The 17143-nt window shown below is 36.1% G+C and overlaps 1 protein-coding gene and 1 non-coding gene across 2 annotated transcripts; both read left to right on the top strand.

Moving 5' to 3' along the window:
* The first annotated feature begins 3040 nt into the window (after positions 1-3040).
* LOC134668440 (U6 spliceosomal RNA) lies at positions 3041-3151 on the top strand. The gene has a single exon (XR_010098777.1). It is a non-coding gene; the product is annotated as a U6 spliceosomal RNA (small nuclear RNA).
* A 9439-nt stretch (positions 3152-12590) lies between these two features.
* Positions 12591-14570, top strand: LOC134668266 (piggyBac transposable element-derived protein 3-like). The gene has a single exon (XM_063525751.1). The coding sequence runs from the start codon at positions 12809-12811 to the stop codon at positions 14513-14515; it is 1707 nt and encodes a 568-aa protein (XP_063381821.1). The 5' UTR covers positions 12591-12808; the 3' UTR covers positions 14516-14570.
* Positions 14571-17143: the final 2573 nt, after the last annotated feature.

The following is a 17143-nucleotide window of genomic DNA, read 5'->3' on the forward strand; positions in this document are numbered from 1 at the left end:
ATAATTGCAGGCTTTCCGTCTTTGCGTGCGCGTTAAATTTAATACAATAATAGGCCAATTATATTGGGCTATTATACCGAAACACACATAATTTGATAGCAGAAAAAGACGCGAAATTAAAATTTTCTTAGGGATTTCAAATCTTCGCGCCTATAAGTTTAAACCATTTAAGGTTTCAATAGCGGTCATTTAAGTACCACCCCTCACCACTAAAATGTAATTATCAAAAACGACAGTTGCTAATGTTCCCCAAAGTAAGCATTTCTAATTATTGCTGCAATACAGTGGTACCGGGCACCTTACGACGCAAGGCCGAGCAGGAATCGCAAACCTTAAAATATTTGCACTAATTAATTGAGTTAGGATTTTGTTAGTACTCTTTAATTGAATAGCAAAAAATATAAGTTAAGTATTAGAAATACCGTTTTTACTCGATTTTTAACTAAGTAATTATTGTTAAACTTATTTTTACCGTGTGGTGTCGGTTAAAATTTCACTAAGTAGCATCATTTATTTTGGCGACTAGGGCAATAAAAGTCGACACCATAACCAACAAATTAACAAACAACAAAAATTTGCAGTAATATTCCAAAACTCGACTGAACGCAAGCGCACCCGAACATGGAATGACTGACTAAAATGGCGGACCAAGTGTGCCACTCCCCTGACTCAGAGTCCTGTCATAAAACGTAAGGCCGTGGTATTCGTCAGGGGGTAGCTGAGCGGCGAGCGGTGAATGCAGGTAGCAATAAGGTGTTCAGTTAATGTTTTTATAATTTGAAATGACTTCGTTTCCAATGTAGAAATAATCAAACAGACTTTAGAAGCATTTAATATTTTATTTGTGGCCGTATAAATTATGTTTTGTAAATTAACTACAATTGTTCATATTTGTGGATAAAACAATATACATATATTTACTATATAATTCATACTAAATTAACATTAAATAAATACATTATTTTTGACATAAAAATACATTGCGCGTATTTAGCTACTTAGCAAGCACTTTGTTTGATTACGATACCTGCAAGCAAGTAGTAAGTCTATGGCTCCATCCTATCCTGTACCACGATATACAAGCGATAACATTTTTGCGACAGTTTTGTATAGATAATGGGTTTGTCGCTAGAAAATTACGATATCGAGATAAAAGTCAGGTCTATGAGGGCTATTGAAACCTTAAATGGTTTTTACATACATGTTTTAAATTTGCCGCGCTTTTTCAAGTCATGCTGATTCACTATAGAATAGTGATCGAATTGGTTCAGATTTAACGTTCAATGCATATATTGCATATAAATAACATAATTTTGGACTAAGTACATACCTACATGACATCAGGCTATGGTTTGGCGCACCGTGTTACGCGCGCGCGCTAATGTGTTACGGCTGTTAAGTGGAGTCCAGACGGGATGATCAAATCGACCGATTTGATCAGAAATGAAATTGGGGTCAATCTCCAAATTAAGCAACAATTAAACAACTGTACCGATATTTGGAACCTCAGAATAATATTGAGAGTAGAGATGCACCGGATAGTGACATTAGTGACCCACTATTATTAATTAATTAATTAATATTAACTTTGCTAGATTTCAGAGTAAACAAATTGGATTTAAGAAACAGTCACGGTCATATTGTACTTACTCGTTTATTATTTCAAAACAATTTAAAAATCCACATCCACTCACTTGCACGCGTAGGCACCTACTCATTTCGAACATAGAAATGAGTCCGCGCCAACGTTCACCACGAAACAGGTTAAAACCTGCACAATGCGTAAACAACTATCCATTGCATCTCAAATTGAGAGTGGCAACACTGTCGTAGGTCGTATTGCTCCTTTCTAGCATATACGTCCCTCGCTCCTACACTCCCACCACACAGGCAGGTTGCTTTGTCAGTTATTCAAGGCAAATTTTCAAGTCATTGGCTTGCTGTTTTTCCATCTAGAAGGTCGTGAAGCTAAATTACTGGTGAGTTTTTGAATTTGTACCTCAGTTTAGCTGACTATATTGAAATAGTTATTTATTTTACAAGGGGGCAAAGTTATTGTTTAACCGCTCGTGCTAATATTGCGAGTATCAATATTCGAAACATGGAATCTTGAGCGTTGCGAGGGTTTCAAAGCACGAGGGTTAAACAAAATTTGCCCCAATTGAAACACAAAATCTTTCACTACATCAACCTGAAGCAAATTTAAATGTAATAATCAAATACAAATGAATGTTATTAAATATTTATCATCCAAAATCATGATTTAAAAGTCAATTCTACCAGCAAACATAACAAAACAACTCAAAATTTGCATTTGATTACTTTGCCTCACTTGTGATTAAAATGTAAGTTTGCTCTTAGTTTTTGAAGTGCAAAGTAAGCCTTTCCGAGCTGGTGTGGTGAAAAACAGTTTCTAACGGCTTATGCCATGATATGACGTGAAAGTGTTTTCAAAGGCTGCCTGCGTGCACCGTGGCTATGCCAATGAAAATACTGAAGTACATATCTTTAAAAACACATCGAGTTAGTAAAGCGTGCACGTGTTACCATTACATACTACATGAAGTCTCTTCTGAGTCTTGTTAGTTTAAATCTTTCTGTGTGTATAATAAGGTTTGAAATTTGAATACTTAAATGGTGAATGGCATACCCTTCAGTTTTCAAGTGATTTGTGTTTTCGAATACGAATGGTACGGCTAGTTAATACGCGTTACGTAGAACCTACGTATTAAGGTAGACTATGATATGGCGAGGAGGTTTCATCTGTCTAAGTATCTATCAGCAATTTGTCTTTTTATCCCGTTCAGGGTTAGTATAATATAGCAGAATGTGACATCCTGCGGATAAAGGTACCTTATGGCGATTGGCGCTTACGCTATTATTAACGCCGCTCCAATATTATTGCAACGCTATGCGGCATAAGCGCCAGCCGCCATAAGGTACCTTTATCGCGGGACGTCACAAATAAACTTTTAGTAATAAAAGTGCTGATAAAAAGAGATACAAGGTAACGAACAAACCTACATCCCATTGTGGGTTAGTACTTCGGCAATTCATAATTCATATACTTAAATTTGACTAGAAACAGAGAGAGATTAGCATGGCTCTGCGCAAGAATGACATACGAAATCGTGAAATATTTCACTCTTTATCTACCTACTTATTTCTTTCCAACTAGATGTTTGATTTTGAATAAAATATTGGTAAAAATGTAGGTAGGTACTTAAATAAATAATTTAGCAGGTACTTACTTACCTATAGCTTAAAAGATTAAGGAAAAGAACTTTTGCATGTAGTTGTTATTTTGGATTTAATTACACTTCACATATATATAATTTTTTATCTAAGTCTTTATTTAACATCTATAAAAATATGATCAAATTTTTAGGTAGGATATCCACAACGCAGGCTTCGTCAGGTGGTCACAAATGCAAATCATATATATAAAATCGAAAAACCAGAACGGGATAAAAAACGAGGGAAGAAGAGAGATGGCACCTTACAAATTTCTAAAAAAGTTTTTGACACGTTTCACGAATAAGACGCACGTATGATAAGAAAAAGCTGTTCTAATCTATTATCTAAATATGAGAATATAACTAGAGCATAAAAACTATCGCTTTCGATGCGTATTTAACTTACAATAAGCAAAAGAAATTTTCATAACATTCTTCATTTTACGACTATCGGCCATTTTCGGAAACTCTGTTGGTTTCGTTTCGATCTTCAAATAACCAAAATTATGTTTGTTATGTTGGTATGCAGTGATTTCGGCTTTTTTTACTCGAAGTAAAATAAAAAGTGCTGTCAATGTCAACCTTCGTAGCCCCCATACGAATGACTTCTGTCATATTACTAATAATTTGCATTTCGTTGTTTTAAATTTATTTTCGAGTTATATTATTCAGATGACTTTTATGGCTTCGGCAACCATTGCCATTGGTCCGGGGAACGGGCTGCCGAGAAAGCCCAAAAATAAAAAGTTGATACGTTAATATGAAGTCCATCAGTTCAAGGGATGACTTTAGAGATATAATCAATTCGGGAATTGTTTTCTCGCGTAATAAGATACGACTCGACCAGGTAAGATTTTTCTTCTTGCTGAAAGTCACCATCAGATATATCGGAGCGGATGAGGTATTCACAAATATCTGAACCATGTAAATTATGTATAATGTAATCAAAGTGTATGTTCAGATATTTTTGAGCGACCTTGGTGGCTACGATATATATCTAATGGCGACTACACATTCATAAAGCAAATGTACAGTCAGTATGAAATAGATAGTGACGGCTAAAGTAGCCAAATATATCGTAATATAACTTTGTTGCCATAGAAATAATAAAAATGTGTTCCGATATATTTGGCGATATATTTGGGTATTGGAGAGACCAAAGCGGCTGAGCTTCCGTGGCTCGGACACAAAGAGAATGGGAGAGGATCGTGCCGAGAGCGTACTTGGGACAACGAAGTGGGAGACAGCCGATGGACGTCCTAGGTACCGCTGAAACGACGTAGTTGCTCTAGACCTGCCCAACCTCCGCCATGCTGACTGGCGAGAGCTATCGCAAGACCGAGAAACATGGCGTGATCTGGAGTCGGAGGCCAGGACTCACTTTGGGTCGTTGCATCACCGTAGCCGTAGTAAGTAATGTTAATATCCAGAAAGGGAAATGGGGACTACGTTTGTATGAAAAGGCGATTATCGATTTATGGGCGGTGATCGTCCATATTATTCTTAAGGCGGAAATTAATCTAATGAACGTTTTGGAACTAGGCTTATAAAAATAAAGAATAATTTTATGTTGAAACAAGTTGTTATAAATGTGACGTCCCACAGGTAAACGTACCTTATGGTGGTTGGCGCTTACGCTATTATTCGTTAATAATAGCATCGCTCCAATATTATTGCGGCGCTATGCGACGTAATCGGCAGCCGCCATAAAGTACCTTTTGCCGTGGAACGTCACAAATACCTACGTAGATGAAAAGATACAATCTTGCCTTTTATTCATCAAATCACATCATTTTTTGAGAAATTTGCGAATTAAGTTATCCAAGTAACGACTACAATTAAATAAGAAATGGGATATCACAGTTATAAACCCTGGCAAGGTTGCATATATATCCAACCCTGTCTGACTGTGTTATTAATTATTATGTACATAGTAATGTCGGCAGTTAAATAAACATAAGATAAACTCTATATTTCATTTACGCGAGCGGAGCCGCGGGCCCGTCTAGTTTATAGATATGTGTATATTATATATTTCGTCGTCTAGTACCCACAACACAAGCCTTATTGAGCTTACTGTGGGACTAGGTCAATCTGTGTAAAATTGTCCTATAGTATTTATTTATTTATTTAATGGCATATATACCTATGTTAATTATACAAAATGTACCTATCAAATTGTATACTTTACTAAATATCTCTCTCCTCATTGGTGTTACAATAAAGGGTGTACTACATTTATAATATAATTATATTACATACACATAATAAGTATATCATAGGATATGTATAATCACATTGGTTTGGCGTCTTCCCACCACCAGGCGATAACAAACATGCTTCAATATTATTCTTAGGTTCCGAATATCGGTACAGCTGTTTAATGACAGCGTTTACACAAAAATAAAACGCTAATTAAATAACTTACCATATTCGGAACTACAGATGCAACGGATAGTTGTTTGGCCGCATACAGGATACCGGATATACGGCCTGACCATAGGCCGAATATTCGGTATTCGGGCGCCGAATATTCGGCCGGCGGAAATATACCTACATTCCGATTTTTCAGGTGAGCATTGTGGAAGTTTTGCCCTGTTTCGTAATGAACTTTTGCACGGACTCATATAGGTCTATCACTACGAAATTAGAGCGCGAGCTAGTGAATGGAACGTTTAAATTGTTTTAAAATAATAATCGAGTACGATTATATTCCGATATCAAGCATAGTTACTATCCGGTATCCGGCCGGATATTAAAATAAGGGCGAGATAGGATACCGGATAATAACCGAATATCCGGTGCATCTCTATTCGGAACCTAAAGTTTTAATCCTGCATGGTGCACATATGTATAATTTTGAGACAATGACTTGAAAATTTATCTTGTATAACTGACAAAGCAACCTGCCTGTGTGGTAGGAGTGTGGGGGAGAGAGGGACGTATATGCTAGAAAAAGACAATACGACCTAGGGGCTGTCCATAAATGACGTCATCTATTTTTGACGATTTTTGCCCCCTGCCCCAAATTTGAAATGACGTAATTTATGAATAGCCTCCTGTGACAGTGTTGCCACTCTCAATATTGTTCTTAGGTTCCGAATATGGTAAGTTATGTAATTAGCGTTTTATTTTTGTGTAAAACGTTGTCATTTTAAAGCCGTACTTTTGGCCTTATTACAAAGGAATAAGGTGCAAAAGTGTAAACATATCTTTGGCGTCGACTATTATTATACTATGTTATACTTATTAAGCCTCCTCCACACTCGTGCGCGAATCGCGGCGTGAAGCCGCGAACGCGAGTGTGGCGTCGATTTTCGCAGACAGCGAGAGGGGGCTTTCTGAAACTTAGGAACGTAAACTAGTTATGAATAGAAAGAGCACGAAATAGTCAATATAATACGTTTGTTGAAAAAAAAAGTCTACAGACGCTTAGGCGCGAAAGGTTATTGTCTCATAGAAAATTTGAATTTCGCGCCTTTTTCTACTGACAAAGTTGTTGGATAGACTTTAATATAAAATTAAAGAGTGGGCCTACACACTTCGCTGTGACAGAATGTGAAAGTGTCACCAAAACTGTCAAATGACTACGATAATAAGTATTCCTTTTATAATGCCACTCCACACTATGCCATTCTGAAATTAAATAAGAACGATAGTCATGCGAAATTTTTATTTTTGTAGTGGGTCATAACGTTGACGACTGACGTGTATAATTTGAACATCAACCAATATTAAAATAATGTTGGAAATTATATCAGTTATTTTTAATTAGCTATCATTCACGCGCGCGTTCATTTCGCTCAGACTTGGCCGCACAAATATTTGGTGCGAGCGGGACGCCCGCGCACGTTCGAATTGGCCTGTCACTTGTAGCAACTTGTAGTTAAGTACATACTTACCTACATACTATCCACGCGTCCTTGGCACGAACTCCCGCCACCGCCCGCATTGAAACTGTACCCGCGCGCCGCAAGGAAATGTAATCCTTAGCATTAGCGCACAGAGTTCAAATTTGGTAGTTTCATTTAGCGAATTTGTTAAATTGCTCTTATTTATTACATTGACCATGTTTTAGTGTGATTATGTATTGAATATCACTTTGAACGTTATCAGAACAAAGTCTGCTAGAAATTATATCTATAACCATTTTTTCTAGCACGTTTAAGGCGTAAATATATATAAAAGTGATACAAATAATATTGATGTTGGATTCTCGGATAAATAGCTTAATGAAGTAGTTTTATGGTAATTAAATCAAAGACTTAATTATAACTTTTTTTTTATATCAAGTTACGACGTATATCCGTGAGGTCCCGCAATTTATTGAATTAGTTATTTTTCGTGTAAATATTTTGACCGATTCCATTGTCGACTCATTATATATATTATTTTCGTCACGTTTACGAACTAAAAATACTATTACTATTTTTAACAAACAAGAACGGCTCTTTTTTTAAACTATTTTTTTTTACCTACTTCCGGAGGGAAAGTTGGTTGGATTCGAAAATAAAGTATCTTAAAATGATCTAAAGAACAGGAATAAAAAAAAAATTGCCTATTACTAATTAATGTTTAACGTAAGCGTATCTTTCTTGGGCTATAAAGGAGAGTTAATAGAGACCTATGTAAATCACACTTGCGAATAAATTACGTTTAGGCAAAAATTTCATTTTTAGTAGGTACTAGCATTTATCGCTGACTGTACTTTTTTTTTCACAGACAACTAATGCTCATCGCGATAATTGCAACTAACCACGATTAGGTTGCGTTGTTTTATCACAGAGTTTCTATGGCCACCTCCTGTCTCCATCATCAGAAAAGAATGATCGGGTGACATGAATCATGATATAATATGACATAAATCATAAAACAACTTACATATTCTACCTTAAGGCAGGTCGCCGTTAGGTACGACGACGAGCGAAACGAGGAGGAGTGTTAGGTAGAACTGTGACCCTACAGCGCGCGAGCCGAGCGGGCGAAGCGAGCGTGCCGCGGCAGCGGCCGGCGAAGCGCCAGAACCGACTTATTTTATAATACATAGTTCACATATTATTACCCTCTCGATGCCTGTGCCCAGCAGTGGGGCGTGTATAGGCGTGTATTGTTATTATTGTTTTGTCTGTCTCTTACAAATTCTCGGGACCATGGGGTCCAGGACTTTTGGAAGGCGTGCGTGGTTTTTATGGGAAAAGAACGTTATGAGCATTAAATAGTATACAAAGTGATCATTATACTGATTGCCTGTTATGCAAATACATTACTATGCAACTGCATTATTATTATTTCTGAAATAATGCAATTTGTTCTTATTCATTTTGTTTTTATACTAAATAATCATTTCTGCATTCAAAATTATGCAATTCGAATTATGCAAAATAAAAATTCGAAAATAGTTGTTATTAAAAACATTACACACCCAAAACAAGTACCTAAGGAATTCTAAACTTACTTATTTTTAGATTTTTCAGGCAAAGCACTCTCATTTGCAATTGCAGCCTTCTCACAAATGTCTGGCGGTATTAAAAATCAATTTCAACTTTTTTAGCAACTGTATTAAAAAATGAGTTTTTAATACATTTGCCCAAAAAGTGCTACTTTACGTAGGTAGCTGCTTAGCGTGCGGAAAGTTGGTTATCTCGAATCTCGAACTAGTGCTTTTTACTTTTCCAATTTTATTTTTATTTTTACTTGTTCCAATTCACGACTACTTATTGATGAGTGTTAATATTAGTTTCCTTTAAACGTCGTAATCAGCATAAAAACCTACTGTTAATGTAAGTATACGAAAAATATACCTATTTCATATTTTATTACTTACCTCTTCATCATTAAAACACGTTTAAATTTTAATATTGATTATTGAAAATTCCGTTCTTAATAAGTTGACTGAATGGAAAGGGGTGCGTATCGATGGCTATAAACATTTTATTATAATATCAGTTGCAATAACGCTTATTTAGTATAATTATTAAATGATATAACAACACTTAATATATTTTCATATGACATAAATTATCATTTTATATAAAGATTAATTGATCTAATAACATTTAGCATAACATTCTTCAAGTATAATGCATATTTTCTATACTGAATTTATGATATAAAGTTATTTCATCTAAAGTAGAATTGTTGATATAATGTATTAGATATATAATTCCACATTTACTATTACACACTACAAAAAACGACTATTTTTACATATAACGAACTGCTATTTATAACTAGGTAGGTAAGGTTAAGAACACAAAACCAACCGCTACCAGAATACTAGGTTAGGTTAGGTTAAGAACTGCGACCCCTACACAAAACCAACCGCTACCAGAATACTAGGTTAGGTTAGGTTAAGAACTGCGACCCCTACACAAAACCAACCGCTACCAGAATACTAGGTTAGGTTAGGTTAAGAACTGCGACCCCTACATAAAACCAACCGCTACCAGAAAAGTAGGTTAGGTTAGGTTAGAATTGCGCCCATTACACAAAACAAACCACTACCTAATCTGCGTTAAACATTTACATATGTCGTCATAAAAATACCTTTACTATAATATTATACCGAATAATGCTTAAATAATAATACTTGTATAATAAATGAGCATTATATCACATGATCTTTATAATAAATGAGTGTTATATCAAAAGATAATTATACAAAATGATATGAAAGATTTTAATAATATACCAAATGTATATTATACAAAATGAGTTATTATATTTTCTGAAATTTTATTAAATGTTGTTATATCTACAGAAAATATATTAATTATTTTTATATCGATCATTACACACCCAATGAAAAGGAATAGCTGCCAAACGCCCATAGATATAATATACTTAAAGACGACGTCTAACCGAGCTGTCACTGTTACCACTTTTGTTTAGTGTACGATTAACAATGTTGTTCTTATTTTTTCGCAATTGTATTAAAAAACATCGTTCGATACACGTGCGGAAATGTCATTCTTCACTCGTCCCGAGTCTTATATCAATATCTCGGTACTCGTGAAGTAATGACATACCTTCCGCACTAGCATCGAAATGTACTATTATAACTCCTGCTAACCTGCGTGTGAAATACCACGCTTTATTAGCAAGGGTCATGAAACAGTTATTTTTCACACAAGAGAGCGGCGGCCATCCTTTTGCTAATGTGTAAAAGTTTGAACATTACTTAACACTTTTTTTTGGAATATTGATTTTTTTATGCAACAGATGCATTGATGCTGGAATTTTTCCAGATATTATGAAACATAGCAAAATTATCCCTCTGTTTAAATCAGGAACGAGAACAGATCCCACGAACTTTAGACCGATTTCAATACTACCGGCATTAAGCAAAGTGTTCGAGAAACTTATTCTGAATCAACTATTGTTACATTTCAACAGAAACAAACTGCTTGACAGCAATCAATTTGGTTTCACCAAAGGTCGATCAACTACTGACGCCGGTGCGGTACTTCTAAAACACATCTTTGATGCTTGGGAAAAAGCTCAAGATGCTGTTGGAATTTTCTGTGATCTGTCAAAGGCATTTGATTGCGTTAATCACGAAAATTTAAAGAGAAAATTAAGCCGCTATGGGATAAAAGCTAGTGCCCTTGACCTGGTCTCATCGTACCTTTCGGATAGAACTCAGCGAGTAGTTATTAATGGAACTCAATCGGCGGGGTCCCCGGTAGCCCTCGGAGTGCCTCAAGGTTCAATTCTTGGTCCCTTCCTGTTCTTGGTATACATTAATGACTTACCAAAAGTTGTGCAAGATAGACATGATATAGTGTTATTTGCAGATGACACTTCCCTTATATTTAAAGTGGACAGAAAGGAAAATAGCTTCGAGAGCATTAATGACGCGCTATCTACCATTGTAAACTGGTTTACGGCAAACAATTTGCTTTTGAACGCCAAGAAAACCAAATGCATCAAGTTTACGCTACCTAACGTCAAGCAGGTAAATAACAGCAAGATTAAAATAAAAGGTGATACGCTGGAATTTGAGGACCGAACTGTTTTCCTGGGAGTCACTCTAGACTCCAAACTGCAATGGCATGTACATATAGGCACTCTAGCCGGAAAACTTAGTTCAGCAGCCTATGCAGTGAGGAGAATCAAACAGCTGACAAACGTAGAGACGGCCAGGCTGGTATACTTTAGTTACTTCCATAGTGTTATGTCTTATGGAATTCTGTTGTGGGGAAAAGCGGCAGATATTCAGACAATATTTGTGCTGCAAAAACGAGCTGTACGTTCCATCTATGGACTGGGCGCTCGAGTATCCCTAAGAGAGAAATTCAAAGAAGTTAACATTCTTACCGTTGCATCTCAATACATACTAGAGAATATTATGTATGTTCGGAAAAACATCCACGAATTCAAGGTTAACAGTGATATCCATAACTATAACACTAGAAACAAACATAAACTTGCTGTGCCCGCCCACCGCCTCCGTAAGGTTAGTACGTCTTTCGTCGGGAACTGTACACGTTTTTATAACAAAGTCCCCACTGATGTAGTGGATTTACCACTTCATAAATTTAAGTCGCACATTAAGCACTCCTTGTTACGTAAGGCGTACTACACTGTAAATGATTTTATAAACGATAGAGATGCTTTTAACCCTTAAATTGGCAACGTACACTACGGTGTACACTAATCTTTAAAAAAATACTGGCATCAATTAAAGACATTATTTTAATAACTTTTATCAACATGTCAAAACAAATTTTGTAATGTAGGGTAGGAAAATATATTGACACAAATAACGCGTTTGTAAGCATGTCAGTGTTAAAATGAAGTCGACTCGGAAACACTTGTCGTTACCCCGGGTAAGTTTTTAATTTTTTTTAAAAGATTTTTATACTAAGACCACGCATGTTGTTTGTGTTTATTTATCGCCAAGGCCTTAGTAATCAAATGATATATTTCAATACCGTGTAGATTTCAAAACCAAACATTTAAAGACTCATTACTTTCTATGTACACTGTGGCTACCGTTGCCAATAACACTGTAAACAACCTTAATCAGCTGACGGTAACCACAGTGTACATTGCCAAATATGTAGAAAACTTCTTTCTAAAAGTGTTGGTATCCACAGTGTACATTGCCAGCTTCATAGTATCGTTCACTTTTCTGTTTTTTTGGTAATTTTGAGGTTTCTTTTTAAAAACTATCTATAGTTTTAACCTATTTTATTGTTTTTTTTCTGCAGAGCGTAAATCTAACGCGTTCACACAAGATTTTAGCTTTGGTACCAACAATAAATGCATGTTCAGACGATGGGTCTGCTTCCGAAGATGAACCTAATTTTTTGCAAGAGCCTGCTTTATCCGATTCCGATATAAGTTCTGATGCACCTTCACTAGATTCATCATTTGAAAGGCTAAATTTACTAGATAGTAGTAGCAGTACTTCTAATGATTCTGACGATTCTTTTGAAACAATTACTTTGGAAAATAATACAGCCACAACTGAAAATATACCTCTTACGCCGATATTCAATGAAGTGTTTCCGTCTACTTCCAAAACCAATTACGACATTTTGCCATCTATAGATTCTGTCCAATCTATGCCGACGCCACCAGCCCCGGAGTATTCCCCGCATCCAACACCATTGCCAAGGGCAACAAATAACCGCAACAGACGCAAGAAAAGCGTACCTAAAATTACAGCAATAAATAACCGCAACAAACGCAAGAAGAGCCTACCTAAAGTTACAGCAAAAAAAGTTAAGAAAACTCGGTTGGTTCTTAATTTGAAGTGGTTAAAAACTACGCTAAAAAATAGAGGTTTTATTGATGAAAATTTGTACAAAGCTCCTAATGTTCGATTAGAAACAGCTTTAAACTATTTGTATCTTTTCTTAACGCCGGACATTATAGAAGATATTGTGCATAATACCAACTTGTATTCGGTCCAGCAAACTGGCAAGTCTATACAATTTTCAAATGGCGAATTAAAAAAGTTTTTGGGCATTGAAATTTTAATGGGCATCATAAAAACGCCCGCATATACCGATTACTGGGCCAGGAAAACCCGGTATCCTCTGATAGCTGACGAAATGCCTCTTAAACGGTATCAACAAATACGACGCAATATTCATTTTGTCGATAACTCATTTCAAAATACAGACAGATATTTTAAAATAAGGCCCGTCATGGAAAAAATCCGACTAAATTTTCTGAAACTTGAAGAAGAAGGAGAGTATTCAATAGACGAAATGATGATTCCTTATAAAGGTACAAAAGCTGGAAATAGACGGCAATACATACAAAATAAGCCTAAAAAATGGGGCTTTAAAAATTTCGTACGTGCCGGTGTTTCGGGACTAATCTACGATTTTATAATGTATGGCGGCGATGATACTTTCCGTGGGTATACTTTTACAGATGCAGAGGAATCAATTGGAATTGGTGGAAAAGTTGTTATTTCACTATGCAAATCAATCCAAACAAAACCGGCCGTTATATTTGCAGACAATTTTTTTACTTCTCCAGAGCTGGTTTATATTTTAAGAAATGAATATGGCATATTTAGCCTTGGCACAATTAGAAACAATCGCCTCCGAGGCTGCCAAGACTTGTTACCATCAGACAAGGAGATGAAAAAAAAACCTAGAGGTAACAGTGCACAAATTGTCTGCAATCAAAATAACTTAGCGGTAGTAAAATGGTCCGACAACAAAGTGGTGACGTTTATAAGCTCATATATGGATTCTCATCCCATAGAGACAATTAAGAGATACTCAAAGGATAAGAGAGCTAAAATTGATGTTCCATGTCCACAGGTAGTAAAACAGTATAACAAACATATGGGCGGAGTTGACCTGGCCGACATGTTCATATCATTGTATCGGATCCCTTTTAAAAGTAGACGATGGTACCTGGGCATATTTTCTCAGCTGATCGACATGTGCATCAATAATGCCTGGATTTTATATAGAAAAGAACATGGGCAGAATAAAACACCTTTAAAAAACTTTCGGCTCGAAATCTATGAGGGATTATGCAAATTTAATAGAACGGTTATTGACGAAAACGGTGAAAATATATCGAAAAAGCATATCATACAAAAACCAGTGATAGAACGCCCGACGGACTGCATTCGGTACGATAATGTCGGCCATTTTCCTGAAATCGGAGAAAAAACAATGCGCTGTCGGTTTTGCAAGGACGGCAGAACAACTATATACTGCATAAAAGGTAATATGCCTCTTTGTATTGTGGCAGGAGAGCGTAAAAAAAGGAACTGCTTTAGACAATTTCATACAAAATAATGTCTAAATATAATTAAATGATATTTTTTTACTACTAATACATTTCTATTTTTTTGGCGACGTTAACCACAGTGTATACTTTAAAATTAGGCCGTTTCTATGCTAAATTGGCAACGTGCATTGTAGTGTACATAGCTTTTCACGAAAACGGAAAAGCCTAGATTTTTTTCATTATTTTTGTAAGGTGTTAGACATCATAATAAAGTAAATAAATCATATATATAAACGTTTTTCATTAATTTTAAATCTTGCCAAATTAAGGGTTAAGCCGGTAGCTTGATTTCATTAGTATAATAAGAATTAAATAAATATTGTTTTTTTTTACATTGTGAATTAAATATGCTAGTGTTGACACAGTAGAATTGACACATGAGACAATGATGTTCTCGCTTGATTATATTGTTTAATTTAATTTTAGTTTTGGACACTTGGAGACCTTATACATCTCTAAGTACATATTTATTTATTTGATTTTTATTTTTGATTGTACATACTTACCTATATTTTTAATGTTTCTGACACTTAGAGACCTTTACATCTCTAAGTCAACTTAGGCTAGTAATTATGTGAAGCTATATTACTGTCTTTTTATGTAACATATGAGCACAAAATGCCGTGTCTTACAGCTACATGTTATTACTATTTTAATATTAATATAGGCCGGTAGCTTGAACATGTCATGCTCGCTTAAAAGTCTTTGCTTACGGTGGCGTTGTTGATCGGGTCGCCACTTTCCCGAATGAAGGTTGAGGGAGGCGATGGCTGAGATACGCGTCATACTCGTGAACGGGTGCTGTTTGTGGAGACTGGTCTGTTAAGCTAACACGAGCTATTATACTTAGTAACTTTTATTAATTAATTACAGTGAGACGCCTCATTCTGTTCTCGTATGTTTCTTTTCTTTTAATGAATGTATTAATTATACAGGATATTGACTCTTGGAGACCTTATACATCTCTAAGGATAACTTGATAAACTATATAATCTTATAGTTCTGACACCTAGAGACATTTACACCTCTAAATATTATAGATTTTTTTTGTGTGTGTTTTTTTATCTGTATTTTGTATGTAATTCGACATTAAGAGACCATATACATCTCTTAGTAATTGTAATACGTTAGATTGAATTGTTAGTTTTATTTTATAAAATTGTTGATGTTATTATTTTTGCTTTTATGTAAATTCAATGTTGACGTGTAAAAGTGCCCTTGTGGCCTATTTGCTGAATAAATGTTGATGTTTTGATGATGTTTTGATGTTATATTATTTCTGCTTTTTGAATCTCGAGCTCGTTCGATCCGCATGGATAAAAAAAAGTTCCAAGATGTTTATTTCCAATCAACGTTTACCTCGCCTTCCTGTCCGGGCTCCATCTCGTTCCCGTTGTCTGTATTATTTACTACCTATAAACACAAAATAATTAAACACGCTACATACAAAATATAGATAGGTACCTACCTAACTGGATATCTGTCCCACAAAGTTAACTAGGGGTCATCCATTAATTACGTCACACGAATTTCAAGGTTTTTTGACCCAAGGAGGCCTTGTCACACTTGGGACGTCACATTTTTTCAACGAAACCGGAAGATCGAATTAAGTATTATTAATTTTTACTCAAAATATTAATAATTTTATAACCAAAAACTGATTATGGAAGAAAATTTAACTAATAAAAATGATTATCGTTCCAAAACCTTGTTATTTAACTGTACAGCGAATAAAATTACTGATGAAGTGAAAGTGACGTCACAAAGTTTGTGACTCCCCCCTCCTTCTTGTCACAACATGTCATATTTTCTTGACCCCCCTCGACCCCTAAACGTGTGACGTAATTAATGGATGACCCCCTACTAATATTCCGAAAACCATTTTAAATTAATAAAACGTTATTTAGAGAAATACCATTTCTACCATAATTATTTTGTGACGTCACAGCTACGTCACAACGCGCCGGCGACCGGAGCGGTGAAGCACGATGCGCGATGGGCAGAGCAGCGGCCGCATCCCCACCCCGCGGACACCGGCGCCGCGCACCTATATAAGCGGCGCGCACCGAGCAGCGGGAGGCAGTCGATGTTTCGAGTAGGGATGGGCGAAATGTGACAGTAGAAAGAAAAAAAGAGTGATATATATCTTTCTATCACTGGGATATGTATCACTCTTTAATATCTTTATCCGTATATATCAGTTGTCCCGCTCGCAACTGTATCGGCGCTTGCTGACTATTATGCGTCATCTTATGTGTGTGTGTGTGTGTATGTTAGAGAGAGAGAGAGAGTAGTGGCAGTAGCGAGCGAGAAACACTATACTTAATGTATCTACTTCTCATAGAATATTTAGCGAATGACGCGTCCGAATCCGAACCCGCCCGAACGACCGCTGTTGTCGTTCTTTCGTGTTACTTCGGTCGACGCGCGACCGAGACATCGCTTATCGCTTTAGTAAATTGTTGCCGAGGGAGTGAGAGCTGTACGGATATACTGATACATTCGGATTCGTAAAGACAAGAAGAGTGATTCATGAAAGGAGAAAGATATATATCTTTTTTATCTATCACTCCTGAGTTACCCATCCCTAATTTCGAGCCCGAGCTGGGAACAACGGCTGATCAGCCCGGTGTGGC

The sequence above is a fragment of the Cydia fagiglandana genome, chromosome 10 (genome assembly GCF_963556715.1).
Source record: "Cydia fagiglandana chromosome 10, ilCydFagi1.1, whole genome shotgun sequence".
NCBI classification, from domain to species: domain Eukaryota; kingdom Metazoa; phylum Arthropoda; class Insecta; order Lepidoptera; family Tortricidae; genus Cydia; species Cydia fagiglandana.

What these genes read in the sequence shown, in the direction of transcription:
- LOC134668266 (XM_063525751.1), top strand. Translation starts at nt 12,809, where the DNA reads ATGCCGACGCCACCAGCCCCGGAGTATTCCCCGCATCCAACACCATTG.